At 43.0% G+C, this 27,860-nt stretch overlaps 1 protein-coding gene across 12 annotated transcripts in view; it reads left to right on the top strand.

Moving 5' to 3' along the window:
• Positions 1–27,465, top strand: part of LOC123518191 (proteoglycan 4-like) — a 316,782-nt gene extending 289,317 nt beyond the window's left edge. For 5 of the 12 annotated variants that reach the window (XM_045278880.1, XM_045278883.1, XM_045278884.1 and 2 more), the window contains 6 exons: positions 3,281–3,423; positions 4,828–5,022; positions 6,656–6,791; positions 20,547–20,674; positions 22,542–25,431; positions 26,250–27,465. In XM_045278880.1, the coding sequence (XP_045134815.1) occupies positions 3,281–3,423; positions 4,828–5,022; positions 6,656–6,791; positions 20,547–20,674; positions 22,542–25,431; positions 26,250–26,509 (3,752 nt within the window). In that variant the 3' untranslated portion in view covers positions 26,510–27,465. The other 7 variants (XM_045278890.1, XM_045278887.1, XM_045278886.1 and 4 more) reach the window with 7 other exon arrangements.
• The last annotated feature ends 395 nt before the right edge of the window (positions 27,466–27,860 follow it).

Raw genomic sequence — 27,860 nt, 5'->3', positions numbered from 1 at the left:
GTTTTACTTACCGCGTTCACATATTTATGGTCGCTTCTGATGTTGCGTCGAGGCGGAGATGCGTTGTTACGTCACCAGACATTAGTGTTGCTCGCACCTTGTTAGCTCGTTAGCCACGCGTGGAGTATTTTTGCACATGTGAGTTTTTGCGTGCATGAGTTTGTCTGTCTGTTTGTCTTGGTCATGTATATACCACTACATTGAGGAAAGAAGCGACAATAAAGTGGTGATGACATATTCAAGTGTTGTTGATGGCTTTGCGATGTCATTGTGGTTAAGAAAATTATGAAAATTTTATACCGTTGAATGTTAAAATAACTAAGTGACGGGGAAAGGCTTTTATACGTTCAGTGTACCTGAAGAGCTTAAAGAGAAGAGTTCGTGCTGTCTATTCACACCTGGCAGTTGACACAACTGATCGGCCATAGACATACCTGTATCTGCTGTACTCACGTGGCGCCATCACCTGTGAAGGAGCGGTGTGTGGGGGTGGTAGGACGCGAGGGTAGGGACGAGGAGAAGGGAGGCAGGTGTTGCTGAAGCTTATGTGCTGCTGGCAACTCACTTCCTTGGATGACTCACTTCATTCGCCACGCGTTATGACCCACCCGGCAGTTCCCGGCCCCCTGATCCTCCGCCTCCAAGACCACCGTTGTGCAAGCTCATAACACTGGAAAACATCGTTCTGGACGGTCCGTGGTGAGGGCACAGACCACATGAGAGTGAGTTTGTTGTGTATTGGTGGTGGGAGAGAGCGGTAGCTGAGCCGGCAGCTCTTGGCGTCGCCCTGGGCGGATGTTGGGACCACATGACCCGCTCACGCCACATCAGCGTGAAGGTCGGACAAGATGCGTTTTCCTCACCATTCAGAATGCTCTAGGGGCTAAGCAGACCATTATTCAGCGCCACAGCGACAGAGGAGTCCAGCTCCTGTTTAATTATAGAGTGCATGATATAAGTATATTTGTTGAAGGCAAGGCGAAAGGATGAGAAAACTTCACATATCTGAGGACCGTTGGGGTTGCCAGGCGGGCTGAGAGAGAAAGCACAGCCGGCGGGGCTGGGGGAGGCAAGCACCGGAGAGATGTGCATTCGTGGCCTACACCCGCCACTGAAGCCGGCGTTGTTCCCCTCCTTGTGTTAGTAGTGTGTTTGTGTTGTCTTGGAGACCTACGTACGGTGCCTTCTTCGGAAAAGCCTTGCTGTACTAAAGATTATTTTCACGGAGTTATCAGTTTAAGTCAACAACCGGAATACGGGAAACTTTGTGTGACATTGGAGTCTTTCCCGTCGTGCACACAGCATCCCAGGAGTGGATGAGATGCCCTGTATGATGCTGGCCTTACAGGAGGTGACACTGTATTGAAAATTATGGTTTGTAAAATGGGAACAAGTAAATGTTTGGTGCGGGTGTTGAGACTACAGGACAGGGACGAGCGGGGCCCAGCAAGGCGGGCTGGGAGATCCTGCTGGGGACAGTTGCGCCACACCCATCTCCATTCTGGCTCTGACATGCCGCTGGGTGCTCCCTCCAATATTTTTTTTTTTTTTCTTCCCTCGGCTCAGGACTGGTAGTATGATATTTTCTATTGTATCAGAAGCATCGGATCTCGTGGCCGAGCTGCAGCAGGAGTCTTGGTTGTGTTGTGTACCCACCGCAACCTCATGAGTGTTCAGGACATGCCCTACTGTTTATGGGTGTTCTGCGTGTACCTTGCAATCCGCTAATGTCAGGTTACATGTCTGAACTTCAAAACAATACTGAATGTCAATGTACTGAAAATTCTCTCAACATGTAAGGGATGTATTGATTGACACAGTATCGAAATCATGATTGGTGTTTACGACAAGATGAATCACATGTAGATCTAGTTTACTGGATTGACTGACTGACTAAATAACTAAATGACAGACGGAATAAATGAGAGGTAGACAAACACATTTATTGTTGTCTGCAAGTGACACCGCCTCTGACGTGCTGCGATGTCGGCCAGCGCAGAACAGTACTGAAGCCCCGCTGAAGCTTTACCTTTCTGAAAAAAAGTTGCAAAATCCATTACGTGTATGCTTAGTATTGATGACGTGCCGCCTAACACGGATGCCGAACAAGTGTGTGTGTGTGTAGAGGATTTAGGTGTGTTGCATTGATGTTGATTTCATACATTACTACTTGAATACTACTTTAGTGTTCAGAATGATATGGTAGTGCTATGTCAGGAAGGTCATTGAATTGTGTTAGCCAGAGAAGTGAACACAAAGCGTCAATTTCCTTCTGTTGCTCGGCAGTGTCAGTGGAGGCAATGATAAAGGAGTGTCAGAAAAGCAGAAATAATTGGAGACTACGAGTGATGAACTGAGGGAATTCTGCAGCAGGAATGCTTATTTTCGCAATGGTGGAGTGGTATGGTTGCCTGGGATGTGGAGATGAGCGAACGCTGTGCCCATAATGAAGAATGATGATAGGTAGCGTGTGACAAAGTACCGTCCGCCTAGATATAAATAACTCAGTTGATTAAATTTTAGAAAGAAATGTCAGAAAATTGTGATGAGATGAATTGCACGTTATGCATTACGAATTATGTTATAAATTTTGTTTTGTGATGGAAGCTCGTAATAGTGAAGGTATTATGTGCTCCACCCTCATCATCTCAATAAGATTAATTGTATCGATCCTGTTAATTACACCGTTTATCTTCCGGCCATTCATTGACGCTGCGCCTCGAGGTTGAAGCACCCCACACTTACGAGTCTCAGCGCGGCGGCCTCCATGTACTTGCATTCATCAAAGCTGGATTAAGTATTCCAGGCCTGTTCTCCATACGCTACCAAGTAACCTGCTTGTCTCCCATGCTCCAAATATTGTTGGATGGCTGAAAGTTGATATAATATATTGATGTGTCGTAGTATAGGAAAAGGGCTGGCACGAGAGAGAGAGAGAGAGAGAGAGAGAGAGAGAGAGAGAGAGAGAGTTGAATTGCTAGAGTCACTTCCGGGAAATTGTTAATTTCTCACTATCTTTGCTGTACAGCAGGCTCCGTTCATGGATGGGTTTATTTTATTTATCTTTTCCTTCATATATTTGGCCACTTTACAGTGACATTAACAACATTTGCAGTAAAGATCCCATATATTCTCTTCATAGAATCCCTTTATCACAATCAATATCATCTATAGCATCACTTTTTTTTATTTATTTATTTTTTTTTTTAGCACAATAATGTATAGTTTCTTATGTTGCTTGTGATTCAATAATCTAACCAAAGTGTTGTTTTTGTTTCAGGCGAAACTGATGGTGTAGGCCGGTGCTTGGTGGAAGCAGCGCGCAACAGTGGCTCTGACGACAACATCACTGCTGTAGTAGTGTTCCTAAGACCCGTGTCCACCATCATGGAGGAGGAGGCGCAGCGCATCGCCCAGGGCCAGGTGAGTGCGAGCAAGTCACAACGGCTGCAAATGGCCATGTGCCCTCTCCTGGCCAGCTAGATACTTAGGATGTGTTAGCTAGCTACCAGTAATTCCAGACATACCGGGTTTGAAGTTAGCAGTCACAGGAGCATCACTAGTTCTTCACTCGCCAACGTTACACATTCATTCGATAATCAAATACCTGCATTGGCACTTCTGTAAATAATTTAGTCCTGCAGCTCTCTTATCCTGTTATTTATATACACTGACTAAAGTTATCTCATTATTAGATTACAGTTTTGATGATAAGATATCATTTTTTTTCCGTACTGTTGACTTTTTACTGTTGTTATGCATACACCATCTTCCATGCAGGTATCTCCTGCACACCGCGTACATAACTTTGCAATATGAATGTCCCTAATTAAAGAAAGACTGCATTTCCCGTATCATGACCCATCAACTTGAGTCGCAACATGAAATTTAGTTCACTTACATCTTCCATGCCCCTCCCCGCTCCTCCTCTCTTGAGGATTAACCCGCTTTGAGGTGACCAGTTCTTACTACCTGGCCTTACCTGGGAAGTGTTCTTTCTGTTGCTGTAGCCGTGTTTGGCAACATTAACTTTAGTCCTTTACATATCACCCACCCTCGCCCCTGTCGCCGCCCTGGGGAGGGTTGAGCCAAGGCTCTTCACTAAATTAACTGGACGATGTTCCAGGGCGCTTCCTTCGACCTGCGGCGGGGTCCTTCCCCTGCCACCCTCTTATGATTCTGGGTTCACCAAAGTTTGTGTATTGGCGGCCTTTGCGTGGTCGCCGCAGATTGGCTCAGCAGGTACAGACTGTGCCGCTCTTACCTAAATGCTTGTCTTGGATGGTTCATAAACCCTATCACACTCCCCTCCCCCCAACTGGTATCAGGTGGCTGAAGGCGCTTCCACAACCTGCAAAATTTATCCCTCGATGTAGAATTTTTGTTTTTTCTTCCAAGCTTGACGATAGTGTAGTGAATGGATTTTATCGCTTAGTGTTTTGCTAATATTTGGAAGAAGAGTGACCTGCTCGCCACACCCCCGCCCTCTCACAGCAGCCTGCAGGTAGCTTCAACTCGCCATACCTCTTCCCGACACCACAACGTCCAAAAGTCCCCCTTTTGCTGTATGTAAAGTCCTCCTTCAGTATTCATAAACAGTATTGCAGTTCCATCTGTTGTATCGTCCTTGACATACAATGAAAGTAAAGTTTTGAGACAGAACATCAGAATCATGTGTTGGGAGTCAACACAATCTGACATGTCCGTATTAGTGCCGTTGTGGAATCAAGTAATAACATTAACACAGTTTGGGTATTGATCAGTAATCTCCTTCCTGTAGTGTGCACATGGCTGGTGGCGGCCACTAATCAGCAGATCCACTCCCAGGTACCCGAGCCCGTCCCGGAGGCAGTGCTATGCAAGGACTCAACGCCGTCTTCGATCAACGCCATCTTCTCGCCTCCCGTCAACCAATTCGCCGATTATAACTCCGATCCACCGATCTACATTCCATTTGACGGGGAGATTCCCTTCAAGATGGATGCTGAGGATGCCGCCACGCCCGCCTCCCAGCCCCTCCAGGTGAGAGAGAGAGAGAGAGAGAGAGAGAGAGAGAGAGAGAGAGAGAGAGAGAGAGAGAGAGAGCGCACCACACCTATTCGTGTAATAAAGTGTGTGTGTGTGTGTGTGTGTGTGTGTGTGTGTGTGTGTGTGTGTGTGTGTGTGTGTGTGTGTGTGTGTGTGTGTGAAGCGAGTGAGCAAGCACACGGACACAAACATGGCAGGATATTTAAAAGTTCCCCAAAAATTATTAGCATGTGTGGAGGAGGAGAAGCACACGCACCTGTGACCTTCCCCTTGACACACACACACACACACACACACACACACACACACACACACACACACACACACACACACACACACACACACACACACAGGTGCAATCCCGACCCTTGTGTATTCACTTGACAATCAAAGATGTTGTGAGTGAGGTGTGCTGAGTGGGCGCGGAAATAATTGAAGCCCCAACGGTTCCCTGGAGAGCGGAGGAGGAGGAAGAGTAGTGACATAACTTGCAGTGTTCAGTAAAGTTTTCAACACAAACTTCATCTTTTTGTATCATTATTTATTATTCGAGCACAGAATGATGGAATGATTTCTTTATTATTAATACTAGTAGTAAACCTATATTATGCGCTAATTGTTCACCTGGCATCGTCTCGTTTGCCGTCTTTTATGTAGGTTTGCGTAACTCTTCACGCAATCCATATGACTCATCTCATACATGATTGTACAAAAATATAAAGTTCAAGCTTAGACCGAAAATTCCTCTTAGCTAATGGTAGTTAGAAAGTTCCTAGACACGACGCGACACGAAGATATGCTCGATTATTTAGGGAACATCCTCTCTCTTTTGTGGATATTGCTTAATACTTGCCGGTTTAGAAATCAGCCGTGACACTAATGAGGTGGTGAGTACTCCTTGCCCTTCGGAACAACTAGGGAAAGTTTTATCTGCACTTCTTCAGGTTGTTTATGAGTTTGACTGTAACGTATATATCATTTCAATTTACCCCATTTCTGCTATATAACTGAAAGAAAACACCTAAATATGGAGACTTTGCACTTTTGTCTACCTCTCTTGTGTGTGTGTGTGTGTGTGTGTGTGTGTGTGTGTGTGTGTGTTAGAAAAGTGGTCCTTGGAGCGTGTGGGTGGAATGAACAACTCTGGTCCACGTAACTGTAGGTTAGCGGGGGTCGGTGAAAGCAAGCAATCCACTGGTCGTCCCATACAAGGCCGTCTGGTCCATAGAGGCGTCCTTCTCCTAATAAGGTGTTAAGGGCCATTTATGAGTCATTGAAGCCATATGTTGTGCTCCTGATGTGTGTCTGGTTGCCCCACGCTACCATTAAGAGCGCCCCTAGACGGGACTTAACAATCCACACGCACGCGCGGTCACACACACACACACACACACACACACACACACACACACACACACACACACACACACACACACACACACACACACACACGCACGCACACGCACACAGTATATGTTTGTATCTGGTCTCGAAGAATATAACGAATAGAAAATAATGAAATAAAAGCGTAAGTTCCAGTCGTTACTAAAGATACCAACATTCAGCTAGCTACTTGTATAAACCTCAGTGTCGTGCCTTCAAGTGTTCTTTCTTATCCTCTCCGCAGAAGCAGGAGGAGCCCATGGAAGGCAGCGAGGCGCCTCAACTGCCTGCCCGCGACTCCGACGAAGGTATCCCCGCTGCAGGAAAGAACGACCAGGCCTTTAATCCCCACGAGGCCCCGACGCCCACTGCAGAGGAGGGTGAGTACTCTTGCTTACACACACACACACACACACACACACACACACACACACACACACACACACACACACACACACACACACACACACAAGATTAACTATACTGTTAAATGTTTACGTAAAATTACAAAACAAACATGACACAAAACAAAACATAGCAAGAATTATACCTTGACGTAGCCTCTCGATCTCTCCCTCCCTCCCTCTCTACCCCACACGAGTCAATTATAAGCAATACACTCAGACAACAAAAGTCGCGGCACCACCTTCAATTACTTCACCATCTCGATCCCTTCTCCCTTATAATGTATTTAGATTAGTTTTACGTAGCTAAAAATGCACAAAAGTAACAACAACAACAACAACAACCATTAGACGTTTTATTTTATGTCTCAAATGAACAGAGTGATATCCGTAGGTTTTGTTGCACTTCCACAATTCTTCGTCTTGTCTTCCAAAAAGTATAATGCAAGTTTCTATCTCTCTGTAGGTGCGAGTGAACAGTTCTGCATTATTTTCAGCATTTATTATTCATTTATTTTCCTTCAATCTATTATTTTCCTTGTTTACCGTGACATTTTTTTTTTTATTGAATATGATTGGCTTGCAAAATAGACTCATTAGTCATAAAAGCGTTATAAATCTCTCTCTCTCTCTCTCTCTCTCTCTCTCTCTCTCTCTCTCTCTCTCTCTCTCTCTCTCTCTCTCTCTCTCTCTCTCTCTCTGAACCTCATAAAAATATCAACACAAATCCAATTAATGCAGCACCACAAGTTGAAAATAGCTCGCGCGTCACTCTTTGCCTCATTATGCAGGGAAAAAGGAATTAAACTAAAAGTCGTAACGAAATATTTCATCACACGCTTCATGGTCTCCCCCTCCACGGCTTACCTGCCCCGTGCCGTGCCTGTGATGGTGATGGGCGCCGATAGTTGATAGTTATGGTTTCTGGACTTTCTCCTTCCCTTTGATGTTTGTCAGTTGTCAGGGATTTTTTTTTTTTTTTTTCCCCTTTTCTTTTCTTTCTCGGATCTGCTTCCTCGGTCACCACTACAGTTGCCGTGCGGTGGAGCATTTCATCTGATGTTGGCTGTCTTTTTTGGCTGTTGTTGTTGGAGCCATTGTTATTGTTTCACTATTTATATTTTTTAATGGTCATGCATTAGATCCATTGCATTAGTTTGGATGTGATTTGCAGTCATGTTTTTTACAGTTATTTGAAGTATTAAGAAGAGTTTTTTTTATGCAGATCTGTGATGAATTACTGCAGATTTATAAATTAATGTTTTCGGCGTCTTTTCCATTCATGTCCCGTGGTGATTAGTACAGTTATAGTTAGACCGTATTTACAGAGATCAGTGTTGTTATTGTAGTTTTTAAAATCGTGCATCTTCTATGTTGAATGGACATGTGCTGTGATCAGTTACATATAGAATATTTGCTTATATTATCCTTTCTTCCATCAAAGGTCCTCCACGTGGAAGGCTTGATGGTTTTCATTAGTTGTGAAGCAGAAAGTTTATTTCCTCGTCAGTGTAGCGAGGCGCCCGTTGCTCCTTATATACCTTTTGATTTAGTGATTTTCCATGTTTTTGTTTTGTTTTGTATATATATATATATATATATATATATATATATATATATATATATATATATATATATATATATATATGTATGTATATAAACACTCCGTACAGTTTTATTTTATTACATCAAAGCGACAGTACGGCTGATTAATTACTTCTTTGAGTTTTGAAGTGATCTTTAAATAAACCGTGGTGTGCGTCCATATAGTACTTGTACAGTACATATTCGTCACCGCTTTATTATTATTATAGCCAATACGTTTTGTGTGACAGTCGCCTCCTTTCTTTTGTGTCTGACATCACACGAGCACCAGGGAACTCAGTCACCCCGTGGTATATATCAGTATGGAGAAATTAATGCCACAGACGTAAGCAGAGGAACACTGTTTATTCCTGTCACATCGTACACACCTACTGCCTACATATCTACACACCTCACCTTGCAGCAGCAGACGGACGACCTTGGCGACGCCCTCCTGCCAGTTCCTACTTTTTTGTCGTGTTTACGTATGCTAATTCATAGGAATGCTGCGTTTGAGCTTTTTTTTCTGCTTTTTAACATTTTTTTATTATAAAGCTGTCATCTCGTATGTTTAGTTGAGACAGCTTATGTAATAGTTGTAGCAGCAACATAAACACAGTATTGCAGTATTCAAGGTGTATTGTCTCAGGTTGTAGTCCTGGCAATGCAAGAACATTAAAGAAAATAAGTAAAAAAGAATGCCTGTCACCAGGTCGCTGTTCCTCCTCCTCCTCCTCCTCCTCCTCCTCCTCCTCCTGTCTCAGTTTCATATTCTCTCTCTCTCTCTCTCTCTCTCTCTCTCTCTCTCTCTCTCTCTCTCTCTCTCTCTCTCTCTCTCTCTCTCTCTCTCTCTCTCTCTCAAATATTTCATAATTTCCAGGTTTTTCTTACTTTTAATTTTGTCGTAATGTCTTTTTGGGTAATATTCTATACGCAGAACTTAGATGTTGTCTTCTCGGAGCCTGTCTCGATACACACTGTTGCTCTCACGACTTGCATAAGTGTTGTGGGTAAGACATGTTTTAACACACACACACACACACACACACACACACACACACACACACACACAGCAATGAAGGTAGCTAACATTAGTGTCGTAACTCCACAGCCTTCCACCGTTTGATTTAGTATGTGATGCGGTTATGTATTGTGAATTATGCACGGTACATTACCTGGCTTGAGTCTAATGGATGGTAGACGGCCGGGAAGCAGCTAGTGTTAATGAAGGCTTCGAATCGTGCATAATGTTTTCCAAACGAATGTGAATTAATTACTTTCCAAAACTTAGCTTAAGTTAATATCTGGAGTGTGTGTGTGTGTGTGTGTGTGTGTGTGTGTGTGTGTTTGTGTGTGTATGTGTGTGTCCCCTCATTACCATCAGCACCGCGCCCTCACTCCATAGGTGCTTCCCACGGTTCTGGGCTGAGAGGAGGACATGGATAAAAGCATGTCGGCAACAAGACATACAGAGACGGGATGGGAGAGGGACAGGGTGCGGGGCGGGGTTGGAGAGTTTCATTAATGGGGTGTGAATGAGGTGGGGATGGATGGAGGAGATAATCCATCCTACCAAAAGGTCTGCCAAGGGCTTGTCTCCCACCTGTGCCGCGCCCTGCTGGCCCACCTGTCATCCTCTGACCTGCTCCGACGCTCCCTTGCCTCTAGGGAAGGAGGGGTAGCGTGAAGAAGGGGGAGGGAACACCTGGCTGTTACCTGACTTGTTTTGGGACGGCTTTAACCAACAAAGCCCCACCAGTGCTAGAAACATCTTCATTTTACAGTCTTTAGTTTGTCCATTATCTGGTCCACAGATAACGTTAAAGGCTTGTTCGCCATACTTGGGCTGATGTCATACCAATACGACAAAGATCAGCCAACTCAACTACTCTTAGATTATGATTAGTCAAGATGTATTAGACTAAGAGGTGAACGCACTTTAGTCTTAAAATCATTGACGTAGCGCGGGACGCTTTTAAAACCCAGAATCGTGACGTCAACATGTCAACCAACTATAGGATAGATTTTAATTGTAGAATATAGGTGTTCCGCATATTTCTTTTATTTGAGTGGTTAGCTTTTAGCATCTTGGTTACTAAGTTTAGTAGATATAATGCCACTAGCTGTATTTTACGTTTATTAGTGATTTGCAAGAAAATATGGGGATATGCCACCACCTCTACCATATGTTTTAATTTAAACTACCACCACATACTTACAATATTTGCCCCTCCAACTTAGTATTAGCTTCACCAGCATCTACTGTGATCGTTTCACAAGCATAGCACATACCACTTACTTTACTAGAACCACTACCATACCACATTCTTCACTAGAACCAAGATGTATTAGACTAGAATCACCACCACTTACTTTACTAGAACCTAGTATTACCACCACCACCACTTATTTACTACAAACACCACCACCACTTACAAAATACACAGTTTCTTACCTTTAAATGCTGGTGGATGGCCGATTCCCTGGCATCTGTGTCCTCGTGATGGCAGATTCTGATCAGGAATTGCATCCTGTTTTAAATTTCTCACAGTTCGTGGAACCGGCAAATTTAAAAGCTCGTACTTCAGATTTCGTTCAATCTGGGCTGAACTAAAATGTCGTTCACAAACCACAGCATACTTAATATTAATATGGTCTGAACGGAAACACTTATGGATCCACTGTCTAGCAAGGTTATCATTAGATGGAAATTTATGGTATCTTAGGTTGCTGTCCTTACCAGGTGTACATCCAAATACAGCGCACACTCTTGCTTTACCCATTTAACTATTAATATCGTAATACAAAGCCCGTGAAAAGAACACAATTGCTGATAAAATCTGCCACACGTGAACACACCACCACAACACTAGACGTAAACAATACACATGGTGACGTCAGCGGTTCCAATAATGCCGAAGTGCGTTCACCTCTTAGTCTAATACATCTTGATGATTAGTAATGTTAGATAAAATTAGCTTAGCTGAGCCGACCTTAGGTTCTGTTAGGCTACTTCACTTACTCTATGCCGTATGATATATTCCAAACTGTCAAACTGTTCCCGAAGTTTTTTTTTTTTTCACTGGATGCACAAGATTTTAACAGACATGTTTTTGTTTATAATATATATATATATATATATATATATATATATATATATATATATATATATATATATATATATATATATATATATATATATATATATATATATATATATATATATATATATATATATATATATATATATATATATGAAATATTGGGTGATGAAAGATGGTATCTTGTATATAGGTAAGAGTTACCCAGTGTGGGTCACCCATCTGGCAAACTCGATACTCGTGTTTGTATGCCAGGCAGGTGTGAAGACCAAAGTTCACCCGTTGCAGTTCATGAATCGTCATCCAGCTCACGCCGAGCCCACTGCCTCCTCTCTTCTTGAGTTGTCGGGCATGACGTGTTGATTTTCTTTTTCAAACACTTTGTCGCCATGACCTTCCACCCATGATCGGCCAAGCAGCAACTTCACCGTCCCGCCACTCCCGCCGCCTCGCAGCCCGCAGCTGTGTCAAGGAGGCAAGACCATTCTTTCACTTCCTCGTTAGTGTGCAACACACACACACACACACACACACACACACACACACACACACACACACAGTGATACAGGCACGTGGTGTATGTCCAGTACACTCGCATTATGAGCAGCAGCGTTATCATGAGGCGCGTGGTCATTCTGTGGTTGGCTGACGGTGTGGAGCATTTCCTCTATAGTCATGCCATGGGCGGCTCGTGGGTCACGCGTGGAGCCTCAGCGTGGCTTGGGAAATCAACCAGGATGTATACAGGACAGGGGATATTGGTTCCATGTAGCTCGTGTAATTACCACCGTCATTACTGTTTCGTACAGGGCGTGTAAATATACTGTAACTATGGATGTGTGAATCTTAATTTGATGAAAAAAAAATTCTCTCTCTCTCTCTCTCTCTCTCTCTCTCTCTCTCTCTCTCTCTCTCTCTCTCTCTCTCTCTCTCTCTCTCTCTCTCTCTCTCAAGTGGATGTTTTGGCGATCTACTGCTATCCGTCTTTTCTTTAATTTCGAAACACCTATAAATATCATACATACGTAACCAACACACATTGAGAGATACTTGAAACTTTCATTATTAGTATCCATAGGGTGAAGGGTGAGCAGAAAGGCAGGGAGAGGCATGCAGTACAGATGTTGGCTGGGTCAGGGTGTGGTGGCGGTAAGAGTAAAAAGGATTATTAGTCCCCTGAGTGGTGTGTGAGGTTAACTGTCCGTCCTCACCCAGCTCAAGGCACAGGGCGGGATGGACCTCACCGGGAACTGCTTTCTGTGTTGTATCTCTGCGTGTGATACTGCGATGGTGACATTGGCGATGGTTATGAAAATACTGTATGACACCAGGAAACGTAAAGCAGTTGTACGATTGTAATCTTGGTAACCTTTTATTCACCCACTTGGCGACTAGACAAGTTAAGTTACTGTCATTTCCACTTGAAATAGCTGACCTGACCTGACACTGCTTAGGTCAAGCTGACGCTGATAACAACAGCACCACGTGGTTTTCACTCTCACCTGGTCATGATGCAAAGTTATTGTGTGCATATTTACGAAAAAGGGCCCCAAATCAGTGTTTATTCATTGTTAGACAGGTAAGCACACATCTCAATATCTGGAGAGAGAGAGAGAGAGAGAGAGAGAGAGAGAGAGAGAGAGAGAGAGAGAGATAGCATTATTTAGCATTGCTGTTGTGATGTAGTGTGTGTATGGATGAATAACAATATTGCGTAGGAAGACAGAAATTAGTTGCTCGGCATCTTAGTCGTGCTTCGCATCCTCAGACAAAATTTAGCCTTTTACTTGAAAGTGGTGCGATTAGCCTGAGATGCAATGTTAATTAACTTTATTCTGTTATTTTTAAGCAGACTTTTTCTCTGCGACTGCCTTCTATCTAAAGAAATAAATGAAATACATGACATTCGTTTTCTCTTTCTATAAATGCCACGTGTGGTCTTCATAGCGAGGCCGAGCGATAAACTAGTCATACAGTATGTAGCATAGATCATAGTCGATGTATTATTCTGTAAATGTTGTAGTAATGGCATTGGAGGAGTTCACATGGTTATGACGAGTCAATGATGGAGGGGGAATGGGGGAGGCGAGGACTCTCTGCAGCGTGACTCGGCAGGACAAGGACGAGTGGGGGTGGGAGGACGCGCGAAAAACCTCCTTTGTTATTGTGGCGGACTGGGACCACGTGGACCATGTGCCCCTCCCTTCTTCCTCAGCCTTGCCTGTCCGCCTCTGCTTTCTTCTCACCCCCGCTGACCGTCTCCATTCCCCCTCCCGCCCCCGACCACTGCATCCCTCCACGTCATCTCCACCCACAGAACCCAACAGACCTCTCACATATCCTCTTCCCCCCTTGTCGTCTCCCTTTACCCCCCTCCCCATTCCTCTCTTCCCTCACCCCTCTCACGTCCAGCCTGCCAATCTTGGCCTTTCTTTCAGTGCCCAGTCCACACCCTTCTCCCAACGCCCCCACCCCCTCACACGCGTCTTCCTTCTTAATCCAAATCTCAGACTGTTCATTATTCTTCACGTTTTCCACCATTCTGGCATCTAGAAGACATCTCTGTGCGCGTGACCAAGAAATTATTTAGGTTCTGTGCTTGCGTCTGATTTATTTGGTTTGGTTTAGGGTTGCCTTGGTGGTCATCTTGGATAATATTCTGTGCTATTTTTTTTATTTGTATAATTTATGCGTGTATTTATTTGAAAGAGAGAGACCGAAGAACAATGTAGAAATAGCCAAAGAAAAGCTGAACTGGATACCCTCGCTGAGGCTCGGTAAGCCTATTACACCCCCGGTACACAGAGAAACATCGTTCCCATCTCTTCATTTTCCACTGTAGTCACGCCGCGCCTGTTACATACTTACATCACTCTTTTCCCCCTTTAAACATGACTTATGTCTACATATATGAGTGATTCTCCGTCATTTGGTTCACTAATTGGTAACTTGAATTGCCTACTCCACGCCTCACACACTCGACTGATCCCGCGTGAGGTCCATCTCCCCCATCCCCTGTTTTCCTTCCGTTCCCCCACCTCCCTCTTCGCCCCGCCCCACTTGGCCGCTGCCGCCCTCCAGGTGTTACTGACTCCTCCTCAGCAGCAGTGGTCAGAGGTGTGCTCGCTCCTTCATCTAGCATCTCTGCTCATTCACAGTCGTGGTGTTTCACTTGGCGGTCACAAGTGTCCCAGTTGTGTGGTGTTTGAGCAGTAGTAGTATTTGCTCGAGTCGCGTCCCTTGAAGCGTGGATTACCCTTACCGTAGTGTGTGTGCCTTCAGGAAATTAAGGACACTGGAAGACTGAGGAAAGCCACCGCAAGGCTTCAGCTTGGTAATGTGATTAGTGTCTAAACTACGTGCGTAGCCAGAATACAAGAAAACTTTCAAGATACTTTTCCACTTGCTTTGTTGCAGACTCCATCTTACCTCTGCCCTCTTACAACGCTCAGCCTGATGAAGTGTTTGTGCATGCAGAAGTGATTAAGGCTGTCAAGACAGATCTGCTAGTGTCACTGTTGAGTGTTTTGTTTTGGGCTGACGTAAGTGGTTGTAAGCAAAGCCGATTTAGGTGCACACGAAATCTTTGGAAAGTGAGAGTGACCTTAGACTGCATCATGCCTAGATGCCACCGTGGCCGGAAGAACCCGCGTTTAGCGGGTCACGAGAACCTGAAGATCAAAAGTCATGTGACCCGGAACGAAGACGAAACCGCTGCTCGATACGAAAGTCAGACGGATTCCGCTTTGGAGAGCAACTCAACCGCAAGGAGCGGAAGCCAGAGCAAGGAGGAGGCCGGTTCAGAGGCCCCATTGCCCTTGACAACGGGGAAGGGCAAGCGTCACGGAGACTTGCTCTCCCACAGGTTCTCACAAAGTGAAAAAGTCTCAGAGCTTACGCTGTCTAACGGCCTGTCTTCATGCCACGATTCTGCGGTATCTAGTTGTGACGGTATTTCTTCCTGTAGCTCACAATCTCTTGAGGTTTTCTCTGTGGAGAGTGGCTGCGCTGACCAGGATAAGATATTAGACCTCTCTGATTCTTCTTCGTGTGCCAACACCACACCCCTGAAGTCGTCTGAAGGTGTCATCTTCACGGGACGTCTAAGTCGCAAGAACTTAAGGCGGCGACGCCAAAGGAAGTACAAGAGATTCATGTTGAGACAGAAACGAGAAATGGCAAATCTCAACTCCCAAAATTCTGGCTGTGAGGATGTGGAAACTGTAAATCAAGAAGTTGAAACAGAGGTGAGCGAAGAAGTTATTCAGTGCAAGGCAACACCTGCTGTCAGCAACGTGGATGAAGAGGAAGTCATTGCCATCATCAACGATAATCTCCAGGACTTGAATGGATTGGAAAACACGCAAGAGGTGGACCGCATAACCTCTCCTGAAGATAATGAAGATATTGTGATAGCAGAAATACTTGAGTCTGAGAAAAAGGAGTCTGACAGTCATCATAACATTCCGAGTCTGGTAGTGGAAGATGAAGTAAACACACACGGAGTTAGTGAAATCCCTGGCGGCATGCGGGAAGAAGTGTTGCTACACCCTTCTGAACAACTGGAATTACTTGACGTTATGAAGGCTGTGAATGACGACGATCCTGATATTGCTATTTTTGAAATTAAATCGAATATATTGATAGACTCCGAAGATGACGAAAGTGGAGTGCACACTGAAGGCAGCAGTGAAGGTAATGGGGAGACACTAGGAGAAGAGTGCCATGTTAGCGAAGCAGTGACCGAACCGCCTAATGTAGAGGAAGAGGTGTCTCCTGATGTTACCGGAGCTACAGGTAAGACAGCCAAAATGTTTATCAACATCTTTCTCTTTACTCTTTCCATGATTTCCAGCCAATCGTTAATTTTGTCTTTGTCACTTATAAACATTGACCGGCAGCTTTTCAAATGTTATGACGAAAAGTGACAGGAAGGGATCTAACCCTGACAATATGTGCCTGGGAGAGATGTGGTTCTGACAAGTTTTGGACAAGGAGGGAATTGGCCGACAAACGTACCAAGGATGTGGCTCTGACAGGATGTCATGGGGGTTTGTGGTATTGATAGCTGTGACGCTTGGGATGTGGCGCGGAGGATTGGTATTTAAGGATATGTGTGACAGTGGAAATGGAGTGCTGACACGTATGGCACCAGAAATGGTATGGGAAGTGTAGTAGTGACAAATACGACAGGGAGAAGGATGCTACGAAAGGTTGTAAGTGACAGTGAGGGGGGTGTGGCGCTGCTGACCTGGGACATGAAGGGTTGTGACTGACATGAAGGGTTGTGACTGACAGAAGTGAGTGAGGGGGGTGTGGCGCTGCTGACCTGGGACATGAAGGGTTGTGACTGACAGAAGTGACAGTGAGGGGGGTGTGGCACTGCTGACCTGGGACATGAAGGGTTGTGACTGACAGAAGTGACAGTGAGGGGGGTGTGGCACTGCTGACCTGGGACATGAAGGGTTGTGACTGACAGAAGTGACAGTGAGGGGGGTGTGGCACTGCTGACCTGGGACATGAAGGGTTGTGACTGACAGAAGTGACAGTGAGGGGGGTGTAGCACTGCTGACCTGGGACATGAAGGGTTGTGACTGACAGAAGTGACAGTGAGGGGGGTGTGGCGCTGACAAGTGTGAAGGTGAGGGGCATGGCCGGGTGGGTTGCGGTGTGGCAGGGCGTGGTGTATTTCAAACAGGTAAGACACGCCAGCCACGCGTCTTTCCTGCGTGACTGTATCACATAAGTTTTTTTTTTTTTTTTTTCTTCGTAATGATCCCTGAAAAGAATACCTGCAGTACTCTCTCTCTCTCTCTCTCTCTCTCTCTCTCTCTCTCTCTCTCTCTCTCTCTCTCTCTCTCTCTCTCTCTCTCTCTCTCTCTCTCTCTACATTGTCACTTGGCTTAGACATCTGTCGTAATACACATTATTATTATTATTATTATTATTATTATTATTATTATTATTATTATTTATCATTGTTTTATATTATCATTATCTTTACCATCATCATCATCATTATAGTTTTTATTTTTATACTACTACTACTACTACTACTACTACTACTACTACTACTACTACTACTACTACTACTACTACTACTACTACTACTACTACTACTACTACTACTACTACTACTACTACACTACTACTACTACATCTACTACTACATACTACCTGCTACCACTACTACTACTACTACTACTACCTACTACTACACTACTCCACTACTACTACTACTACTACTACTACCACTACTACTACCACCACCACTACCACCACCACTACCACCACCACCACCACCACCACCACCACCACCACCACCACTACCACTACTACTACCACTACTACCACCACCACCACTACCTGCACCACTACTACTACTACCACTACTACCTACTACTACTACTACTTCTGCCTACTACTACTACTACTACTACTACTACTACTACTACTACTACTACTACTACTACTACTACTACTACTACTAACTTACTTACAACCACTAATAAAAAGCTTTGCTACATAATGACACGATAATGATTGTTCTGTATGTTAGTCTAATTGTAGCCTGAAATGAATCACATGTGCCAACGATCCCTTGAAAGAGGTTGACGTAAATAGGCAGTGTGAGGTCACGTGGCCTCCTTACCTTGCCTACTTGTTACCTTACTACCCTTGTTGTGGGAGAGGCAAACTATAGAAACATCTTCACTTCCATCTTCATGATTATTGTTGTTGTTGTTACTACATACCACCTATGTTACTTTTATTTATGCATGCAATGGAGTGATAGTTGAAAAGAAAGAAAATTATGATTTTCTCGTGAACAAAGGAACCACCTTGATGCTACGGTTGTTATAGCGGCGGAACAATTATAATAAAGGTGTAGTGCTGATTAGGAGCCGGCGTACGTTTTGGTGGGATGGGGAAGGGAGAGGTGAGTCATGGGTTCGTCTCCAGCTAGTGACTTCCCATGAGTGATATTGATCGTGGTGGTCCAGTGTAGCGCCCCCTGCCTTGACTCGCTGCGTACTCTTGCCAGGATGCATAAGTTAGCTTCTTGCACGCGAGGAAAAGATTGTAAGACGGCCGGCGTAGGCGAGTCTTCATTGATATTCAGCTGTCATGCGGTGATCTCATACCCCATCGACTTCGTGGTGTCGTAAAACCGTTTCAGTTGTCCAGTACTGCTGCTGTCGTCACTTTAACCAATTATTAATCTCATCCATCCTCGTCTTTGTTGTCTTTGTCTCTATTTTTGTAACTTTCGTTCTGTCATCTTTCGTCTCAGATCCTTTTTCTACCATTTCTATCTCTTATGGTCGCCGTCGCTTTGTTTGGCTTCCTAAGTCGTCCTGTCTCTTATATTCATCTTACACAATTTCTATCGTTTTGCCTCTCTTCTGAGCTCCTTACTGTTATTGTTATTATTATTATTATTATTATTATTATTATTATTATTATTATTATTGTCATTATTATTTTTTTTTCGTGTACACATGGTTACTTGCAATCTTCTGTCAAGGTAGAAATAAAGAAGCCCAACTGTATGCTGACTCTTCGTGCCCGTAACACCTTTACGTAATGCAGCCACTGGATACAACTCCACTGGTTCTGACGCCACGGTACCGGTACACCTGCCGGGTTATGGAGGTGGGGGAGACGAGGACCAGAAGTGTTTGTAGAAGAGTAATTTTTAACAATCGTTGGATATTTTATTTATTATTTATTTGTTTATTTATTTATTTATTCTTTTTTTTTTCTCGTTTGTCTGATAATCCCGTGATCCGTAGTGCGAACAGGTGAACGATGTATGCCCACCTGACATAGGAGATAATCGTTTCTCTAATGTTACTTGTAGATGATTTGTTGACTAGTTATTTGGAAGACATGTTTTCGCCTTCTTTTCATAATCATACTTAAATCAGCTTAACTTGAAGTCGTATCACTTGTGTATTTAGGAAATGTGGCTGTCAGTAGGGTCTTTGCTGCTTGGCTGACGAACCACAGCCGACCATATCCTAGGGAACCCAGCTAACAGTGAACCCCCCTTTAAAGAGAGAGAGAGAGAGAGAGAGAGAGAGAGAGAGAGATTTGCATGGAACATCGTTAATTATCATAATCATAACCTGTGATTGCATGTAGGTCGGTTTATCATGGGCCAGTATTAACTAGTGTGTACAAATAGCCACACTGAGAAGGAGCTCCATTGGTTGTCCTGAAGAGGTGGTCTGGGGAGACGGCTGGCACGGATTGTTGCTGGGATGGTTCAAGGGCTTCTGTTTCGAATTTACCAATCGTGTTTTCTTTTTGTCATGACGAATTCTGACGCAAGAAACCAAGATCAAGCATTGTTGCCTAAAATTCGCTTTGTTAACGTAGTCATTGTATGTATGCCTTTGGAATATTGAATCATTCGTCTGGCAGCATATATTGTACCGGCGACTCACCGTTAGTTCGTGTCGTACTGCAGGTAACCGTCAGTGTTCCCTTGCTAGCTAGAAGGGAAGGATCTGTGCTAAAATCCCGGGTTTTCATGAGTGTAAGTGTTGTAGCCGGCATATATATTTATTTTTTTTCTTTATTTTCTTGATTTAAATGTATATTTCAAGGATTAAGTACTTATTGAGGGATATTAGCAATCCAATTTGTTCATTTAAAATTTACAGTAAAACTTAAAGTCCTTCCAATAAATCTTTTCGTTGTTCACTTAGCTTTCTAATGGTCACTGCAGCACCGCCCAGCTTACGTTTTCAATATAAGTGAATAGCATTATTTGAACCAGTGATATTCGTAATATCTGTCTAGTTTGTAGAAGGCTTCGGAAGGCTGGCTGAGGGCGGCAGCGGTGAGCTGTGGCTGGGCTGTGAACGTAACGGAGGAAAGATTGTCTACAGCACGAGGAAAATAGGAAGATTTTTTTTTTTCTTCTGTGCATAGGATGATTGATAGAAGGATTGGCAGTGGAGGAGGACTGGGGGGGGTGTAGAAGAAGCATGTACAGTGGTTGTTGCAGTTTTCTAAGTGGTTGTTCTTTCCACAGTTGATGCTGCACTCGCTGAACTCGACAGTATCCCAGACGAAGTGTGCGAGTCGGGCGACGTAGAGGAAGAAGACGAGGAGGAGGAAGAGTGGTCATATTACCGCATGGATCTCCAGACACAGCCTCAGGTGAGTGTGGATTCAGTATCCATCCACCATCTTGCGCTGCGGCGTCATATTCTGATATTCTCGCTTCACATGTTTTAACTTTTTTTTTACGCAAATATTTCTTCTAGGGGATCATATTCCTTCAAAATTAGTCTCCTTATCGCAAGTGCTCCATTATTTGTACGCGGTGACTTTTACGTGGAATTAAATGTGTGGTATCTTGTAATTATATGACTGAATATGATAAATCTATGTGCCATTCATACCATTCATACTGTGTGCACTGTCATAGTAAGTTTTCTAGCTTTTCCTTATGAACTTCACATTTATTTACCTGCTTGTGTTCTGACTTTTCATTTAGGGTGTAAGTTTGTATTTTCGGTATTCTACTTGATGGTAAATATGACGCGTATTATATTTTCCCTAACAAAATCGCGTGTTCAGTGCATTGCTTATTTTATGGTGCACATTCTCACCTCCACTATCAGTTGAGTCCAAGGAAAGTTGCAAGAGCCAGTGCTGATTTTACAGGTACTTACTATACATGTGACCGGGTATCATCCTCACCCATAACTGCCTATCTTAAACTTCAGTACTATGAAAACACATTGTTAAGAGCGTGCTCCAGTCATGTATTAAATAACCATTTTCTTGCTAGCTATTTGAATCTGATTGAGTATAGTTTTAACCTATAAATATTATATCCTAATTACTAACCAATAAATTCAGTAATTCTTGCTGTATCCTTTTTCTCTTGACAACCTTGATTTCACCCTCTTTTTAATCAATCTATGTACATCCGGTGATTGTGATGTATATTGCGTTTAGCATGTATAGATAGTGCAGTGGAAGTTTTTTTTTCTAGCATATCATTTACCAAAATGTAACAATGTAGGTGTTGGTCATATCCTTACATTAAAGTACTGAGCATTGCCAGTCGTTCACTTATTGACACCTGTAATGTTCTCATTGAGTTTTCTGTTCCATTATCACTTACCAAAAAATATTTTTAGCATTTTTATACGAGTTCATACATTTCTTATTGCATTGACCCAAAGTGCTATACAATGTAGATGATATTGAAATTAAGTTATCATTCGTCTCCAAGGTTAATACATTATGGTTCCTGAATATAAAGCAGCATGCAATATCTGGAACTTGTTAAAGCAATTAGAAAACTAGGTAGGTAAATGTTAATTAGAGAGACATGGCCCTGCTCTTGTAATGCCATCATTGCTCTGATCTTGTTGTTAGCATCGTAATGTAACTACTAACCTAACTTGTGCAAGTTATGTTCATTTAGGTTAAGTTAGACTAGCATAATCATCAATATCATAGTCTAGACAAGAACAGCAGGTTCACTTATCTCTTAAAGAATTATCAATCTCTTACTATGTTTTTTTCCTCCCAATAAGTTTCCAGAAGTTGATATATTGTATCATTTTGCAGCCTTAATTCTGACATTTAAGTATTAACCTTAGGAAAAGAGGCTAAGAATATCTCCACATTCTCCACAATTTCATTCTTCTTTTGATGGCAGCAGCTCTAAGTTATCATTATCAACATAAATGGCATTTCATAGGAGAGGTGAAATGTTTAAAGAACTTCCCTTTTACTGAAGTTTCCTTAATATTGTAGTTTTCAGACTTGGTACACATATTTAAGCACTTATACTCAGCCTTATTGCACGCTCTCTCAAGTCATCAACCATCAGTTTATCCTCAGCATAAGATATTATGCAGTTTACTTTAGTATCTTATTATCTTCATTTTATGGTTCCTAATTTGGATAGTGTAAATTTGGGCTTGTAAAGGTAGTGCAATGCGCTGACAGTGATGTAGAGATTTAATATGCAACCATATTGAAATTTATTTTTACCACTTGACAGGGAGAGGATGTGCTGGTCCCAGGATCATCAGAGGTGATGGACCAGAACCAAGACAAAGCAGGTACTCCTTCAGCTGATATCACTCAAGAGCAACCCAAGGAGCTAGAAACTGGAAATGGGCTTGGAGGACCATCTCTGAAGTTGATGGAAGATAATCACACAGATGATGTTGAAATAGCTAATCAGTCATCTCTGCTTAGCAGATCACCAGACTTGTTCCAGACTGAAGCAGCTGCACGATTGAACAAGGAGACCAACTTGATGGAAACTTCTATCAGTAATGTTGGAGAATATTTAGATAATTATGAGCCTTCTTCCAGCCCACATGCACCTGGAAGTCCCCGCTCAGTGGAAGGCTTTGTGACCTCTGTGGAGCTAAATACACCTGAGGAAATAGGTGGTGTTGCTCATCCTCAGGATGTGAATGGTAGTGGAGTAGAGCAGTCATCAGGGCCTTTCAGTGTATATGTTAGCTCCTCACCAGAGCCTGTAAGCCTTGATCCACACCTTCAAACTTCAGGAGACTTTGACAGTGTATCAGAATTGACAAATGGCCAAGTAGGAAATGAAATTGAAGCATCAGGAGACTTTTCACCAGTTGAAATAGTCCATGCACAGTCCACAGTGGAGGTTGTTGCATCACCTACTCCAAGTGAAAAAAGAGAGGGTGAAATGCCTGAGGTACCAACATCTCCAACAGCACCAGTGAACCAGACTGTTGATGTCACTTTCATTCCTGAACCTGCTGTAGAACCAACTGCAGAAAAACCAGTTCCTGTGTTTATTGATGAAGGCACTCCAGTATCAGAAGGAGAGCCAGAAATCCCAAGTTCTGTTTTGGCAGACATGCATACTTCAGAACCTGCCACTGCTGACTTCCTTTCCAGGGAGCCATCAGGTGAACTTTTGGTAATGAAGGAAACTTGCACTGCAGAGTCACCTGTCCCAGAACTGCAAGCGTTAGTGGAAGGAACCAGCATTCCTCATGATGAAGCACCAACCTCAGAGCCAATGTCACCAGTCTTTGATACAGCTTCACCGCTCATGGAAGAAACACCTGTAGAAGCAGGGGTACCTTCCTCCATGGAACCTACACTTTTCAATGTTTCTTCCACCTTAGAACCATCTCCAGCTCTGGCTTCTCCAGTTGAAATGACAACTACTAAGCCTTTATCAGCACCCATGTCCCCAGTCCAGGAACCATCACCTGCACCTATGTCCCCAGTACAGGAGCCTTCACCTGCACCCTTGTCCCCAGTACAGGAGCCTTCACCTGCACCCTTGTCTCCCGTACATGAACCTTCACCTGCACCCATGTCCCCAGTGCAGGAGCCTTCACCTACACCCATGTCCCCAGTGCAGGAGCCTTCACCTGCACCCATGTCCCCAGTGCAGGAGCCTTCACCTGCACCCATGTCTCCAGTGCAGGAGCCTTCACCTGCACCCATGTCTCCAGTACAGGAGCCTTCACCAGTAACAATATCCCCAATACAGGAACCTTCACCTGCACCAGCATTCCCAGTTGAAGAACCAGTTCCAGCACCAGCATCCCCAGTTGAAAAACCAGTTCCGGCACCAGCATCCCCAGATGAAGAACCAGCTCCGGCACCAGCTTCCCCAGTACAGGAGCCTTCACCTACGCCACTATCCCCAGTTGAGGAAGCAATTCCAACACCAGTGTCCCTAGTTGAGAAACCAGCTGTGGCACCAGTATCCCCAGTTGAGGAACCTGCTCCCACACCAGTCTCTACAGTTGAGGATCCAGCTCTGATAACATCCCTAGTTACTGAGCCAGCACAAGCACCACTGTCAGCAGTTCTTGATCCTTCACCAGTGCCAGAACATGCAGTTGAGGAAGAAGCTCCTTTAACATTATCACCAGTTGTGCTAGAAACTCAGGCTGGACCTCCAAGTGTAATCCCTGACATTATGGAAACTGCTGCAGTTAACACAGGAAAAGATGAGATTCAAATAAATAAGGGTACTGTTGTTATACCAGTGGTTGCCCAAGATGATGTCAAAGAAACTAAGCCTGAAGTTGCCAAATCCCCAGCAAAGACCGCAAAAACTCCTGGTAAAGCTGCTGATAAAGCTGGAAAGCAAACACCTTCCAAATCAACACCTGGTAAGGCTACACCAACTAGGACTCCATCATCAAGGACTCCGTTGACTAAACCTACTGAAAAGAAACCAACACCTTCAAGTCAAACACTGAAATCTACGTCTACTAGACCAGCAGCTGAAAAGACCACAGCTCCCAGAACAAGAGTCACACCAACTAGTAGTGCAACTTCAAAGCAGGCCCTAACAAAACCATCCACTAAGCCAGTAGCAAGGACCACAACTGCAAAACCATCAACTACCACCACCACCACCAAGCCTGCTGAAAAGAGGGCTCCAAAACCAGCAACGCCTACAACTCCAAGAGCTGCATTAAGTAAGCCAAGTGCAGCACCAAGTAAATCTGCTCAATCCAGCACAGCTGGAAGGGCCACAACCACTACCACTGCAACAAAGAGGCCCATCAGTGCTCCTACAAGGAGAGTGGAAAAAACTGATACCAGTAAAGTAAATGGAACAGCCACTAAGCCATCAAGAACCACAACCTCACGGCCAGCCACAGCCTCCACTGCAACACGTAAGCCATTATCTGCCACAGCTAGGTCTGTACCAGAGAAGGAAACCAAAAACACAACCAACCGCATCCTTTCCACAACAACCAAGTCTGTCCAGAAGTCCTCACCAGGTACAGCAAGATCAGTTACAAGCAAGGCAACTGCACTTGCAAAGACAGCAGGAAAAGTAGATGGAACTTCATCTGCTACCACTACAACATCCAAAGCAAGGATGACGTCTGTCACCAAGTCCTCTACTACCACTAAAGCAACAGGTAAGAAATCTATAGTTGCAGTATGTTTTCTTCAGTATTAAATGCCACACACCCACTGGAACATACCTTTAAGGGTGACCACCATGGAAATATCTCCAGCTATCCCTTTACAGGCAGACCCTACTAACACGGTGCTGACTTTCATCCTTCACTGACTTTCTTCTGTGTTTCTCCACTATCCTCTAAGGTCACAGGTAATCTCTCTTAAATCCACTTAATTCCTTTCATTAATTATCTTTCCATTCTTTTCTGTACTTGTATGTATTTGTTGAGATATAACAAAATACCTTGTTAGTTGGAATACTTTTTAACCTGAATGTATAATTGATTTCTCCAGGCAGTTCTTTGAAATCTTGTAGTTGAAAATTCCTGAAAAACCAGTATTACTTGATGGGAAATTGGTTGAAAAGTTTGAATTCATAGTTTTAATAATCTAACAACCATGCTAGTGTGTCTTGTGTAGTATGTATTATACTACGATCTTGGACCCTTGGTCATGGCAGTTGAAAATATAGGCAACCCTTTTAGTATTAAGCCTTACTTTACAGCTTTACATATGGCACAAGTCAACTTGTTCTCTTGTGCACACAAGGTGTAATTTAGGTCCTGGAATTTAGATATAAAATCTTATAGTCAGCTGATATAGAAGTTAATTTGCTATAAACTATACAGGACAAGGCTTTGCTTTTCAATTGCTTACCATATCCCATTGGATGTACGAGGCAGCACTGTTTGCAAAGGATATATTGTAATTATGGTATTTCTTTCACTTTAAAGTTCAATCTTTTCCAATAATTAACACTTTTATGTTATGGCAGGAGTAACGGCAAAGAAAACTTTGGTGAGCAAGACGTCAACCACCAAATCTAAGACAGCAGCGGCAGCAACCTCTAGTAAGGTCCAGAAGTCTGAAGTGATATTGGCTCCTGTGACAAATGGAGAGAACAAGATTGCTCATGAAGAAACTAGTGTGGAGGTGATAGAAAAGTGTGCTGCTGAGGATGTTGTGCAGTGTTCCACAACTGAACAGGTGATAAGCACAGAAACTGTGGAAGTAATAGTGAATGGAGATCACTGAGTCATTTAAACCTGGGACTTTTATTATTACTCATAATTGCATTTTCAATATTAGGGTCCAAATATATTTGCAAGTAGTGGTCATCCTAGTCTGGTATCTCCATTTTTAAATAGTCAGGCTAACGTGGGAAGGCATGGATGTTTGGATCCCTGCTTTTGTATAGGCACGTCCTTGCTAATATGGAAGATAATCCTGCTTTACTAATATGTACAGTGAATGATTATATGTTGGAAAGAATGATTACCCAGTATTGTATGTTGCTTTCTGCAGTTACTTTATCATAGCCTCATTCATTTTAGGTTCAAGCAAAACTTATTATAGGTGCATTCATGTTCATAATTAGAATTTAAGATGAAATATATGCTGTTTCATGATTTTCCTCACAATAGTATTGGATAGCATTATTCATGCAGTAATAAGATTACAGCTTTAAGTTGAAATAATATTTGTACTGTACATAGCTATGAGATTGTGTGAGGTGCTAGTTCTGTGTTGCATTCCGGTATTTTCATTGCTTAAATGTTTTGTACTTGAAATTTCCACCCATCCAGGCTTGTAGTCACAAGTCCAATAAAGGCACCATGTTTTATACTAGTGTATTTCATGTTAGTAGGAAGCTGGAGTGAACATTGAACAGGTTGATGACAGGTGGGGAATGTGGATTTTACAAGTGGACAAAAGGCCATAAATTGAAAATGTGAAATAAAGAAGTGCCTTTTTCCATAATTTCATTCCAAGTTATTGCTGAAAAAAAATGAAATATACTGTAGCTGTCTGCCTCAGGCATTATTTATTTTAATTTTTTTAAACTTTTTACTTTTCTTCAATACTCTGCATTGCCCAAAAAGGATTGTATCTTACTAATTTGCTTCTTGTCACTACGATGTTATTGATATCGCACAAGCCTGTGTAAAATCTTAATTATTGTACTCTAATAAAGGTGAATATTAAAAATACAAAGGCTTAATATTGATTTCTGCAATTCTTTTAATGTTAGTTTTATAGTTGTAGGATGACACAATGACTATGCTAGTGTGTTGTCACTAGCATGTGAAGGATTGTGTACACCAAATGATTTTTATTTATTTATTTTTTTTTATTTATTTATTTATTTATTTTATTTATTTTATTTATTATTTTTTTTTTTTTTTTATTATTTATTCCGGGTCCAGTGGCAGGTAGCCAGCAGGTTGGAATTCTTGCCATGCCATGCCTGATTGTCCGGTGGGACATTGTAACGTTCACCCGCCTATTGGAATAACTTTTTTTTTTTTTTTTTCATCTTTCTCTAATTCTTATATAGAGAGTAACCAGTAGTACTATTAGATAGCAATAATATTATTATTATTAT

This window comes from Portunus trituberculatus, chromosome 43 (assembly GCF_017591435.1).
Source record: "Portunus trituberculatus isolate SZX2019 chromosome 43, ASM1759143v1, whole genome shotgun sequence".
NCBI lineage: Eukaryota > Metazoa > Arthropoda > Malacostraca > Decapoda > Portunidae > Portunus > Portunus trituberculatus.
This window is presented reverse-complemented; position numbering and strand designations above follow the sequence as displayed.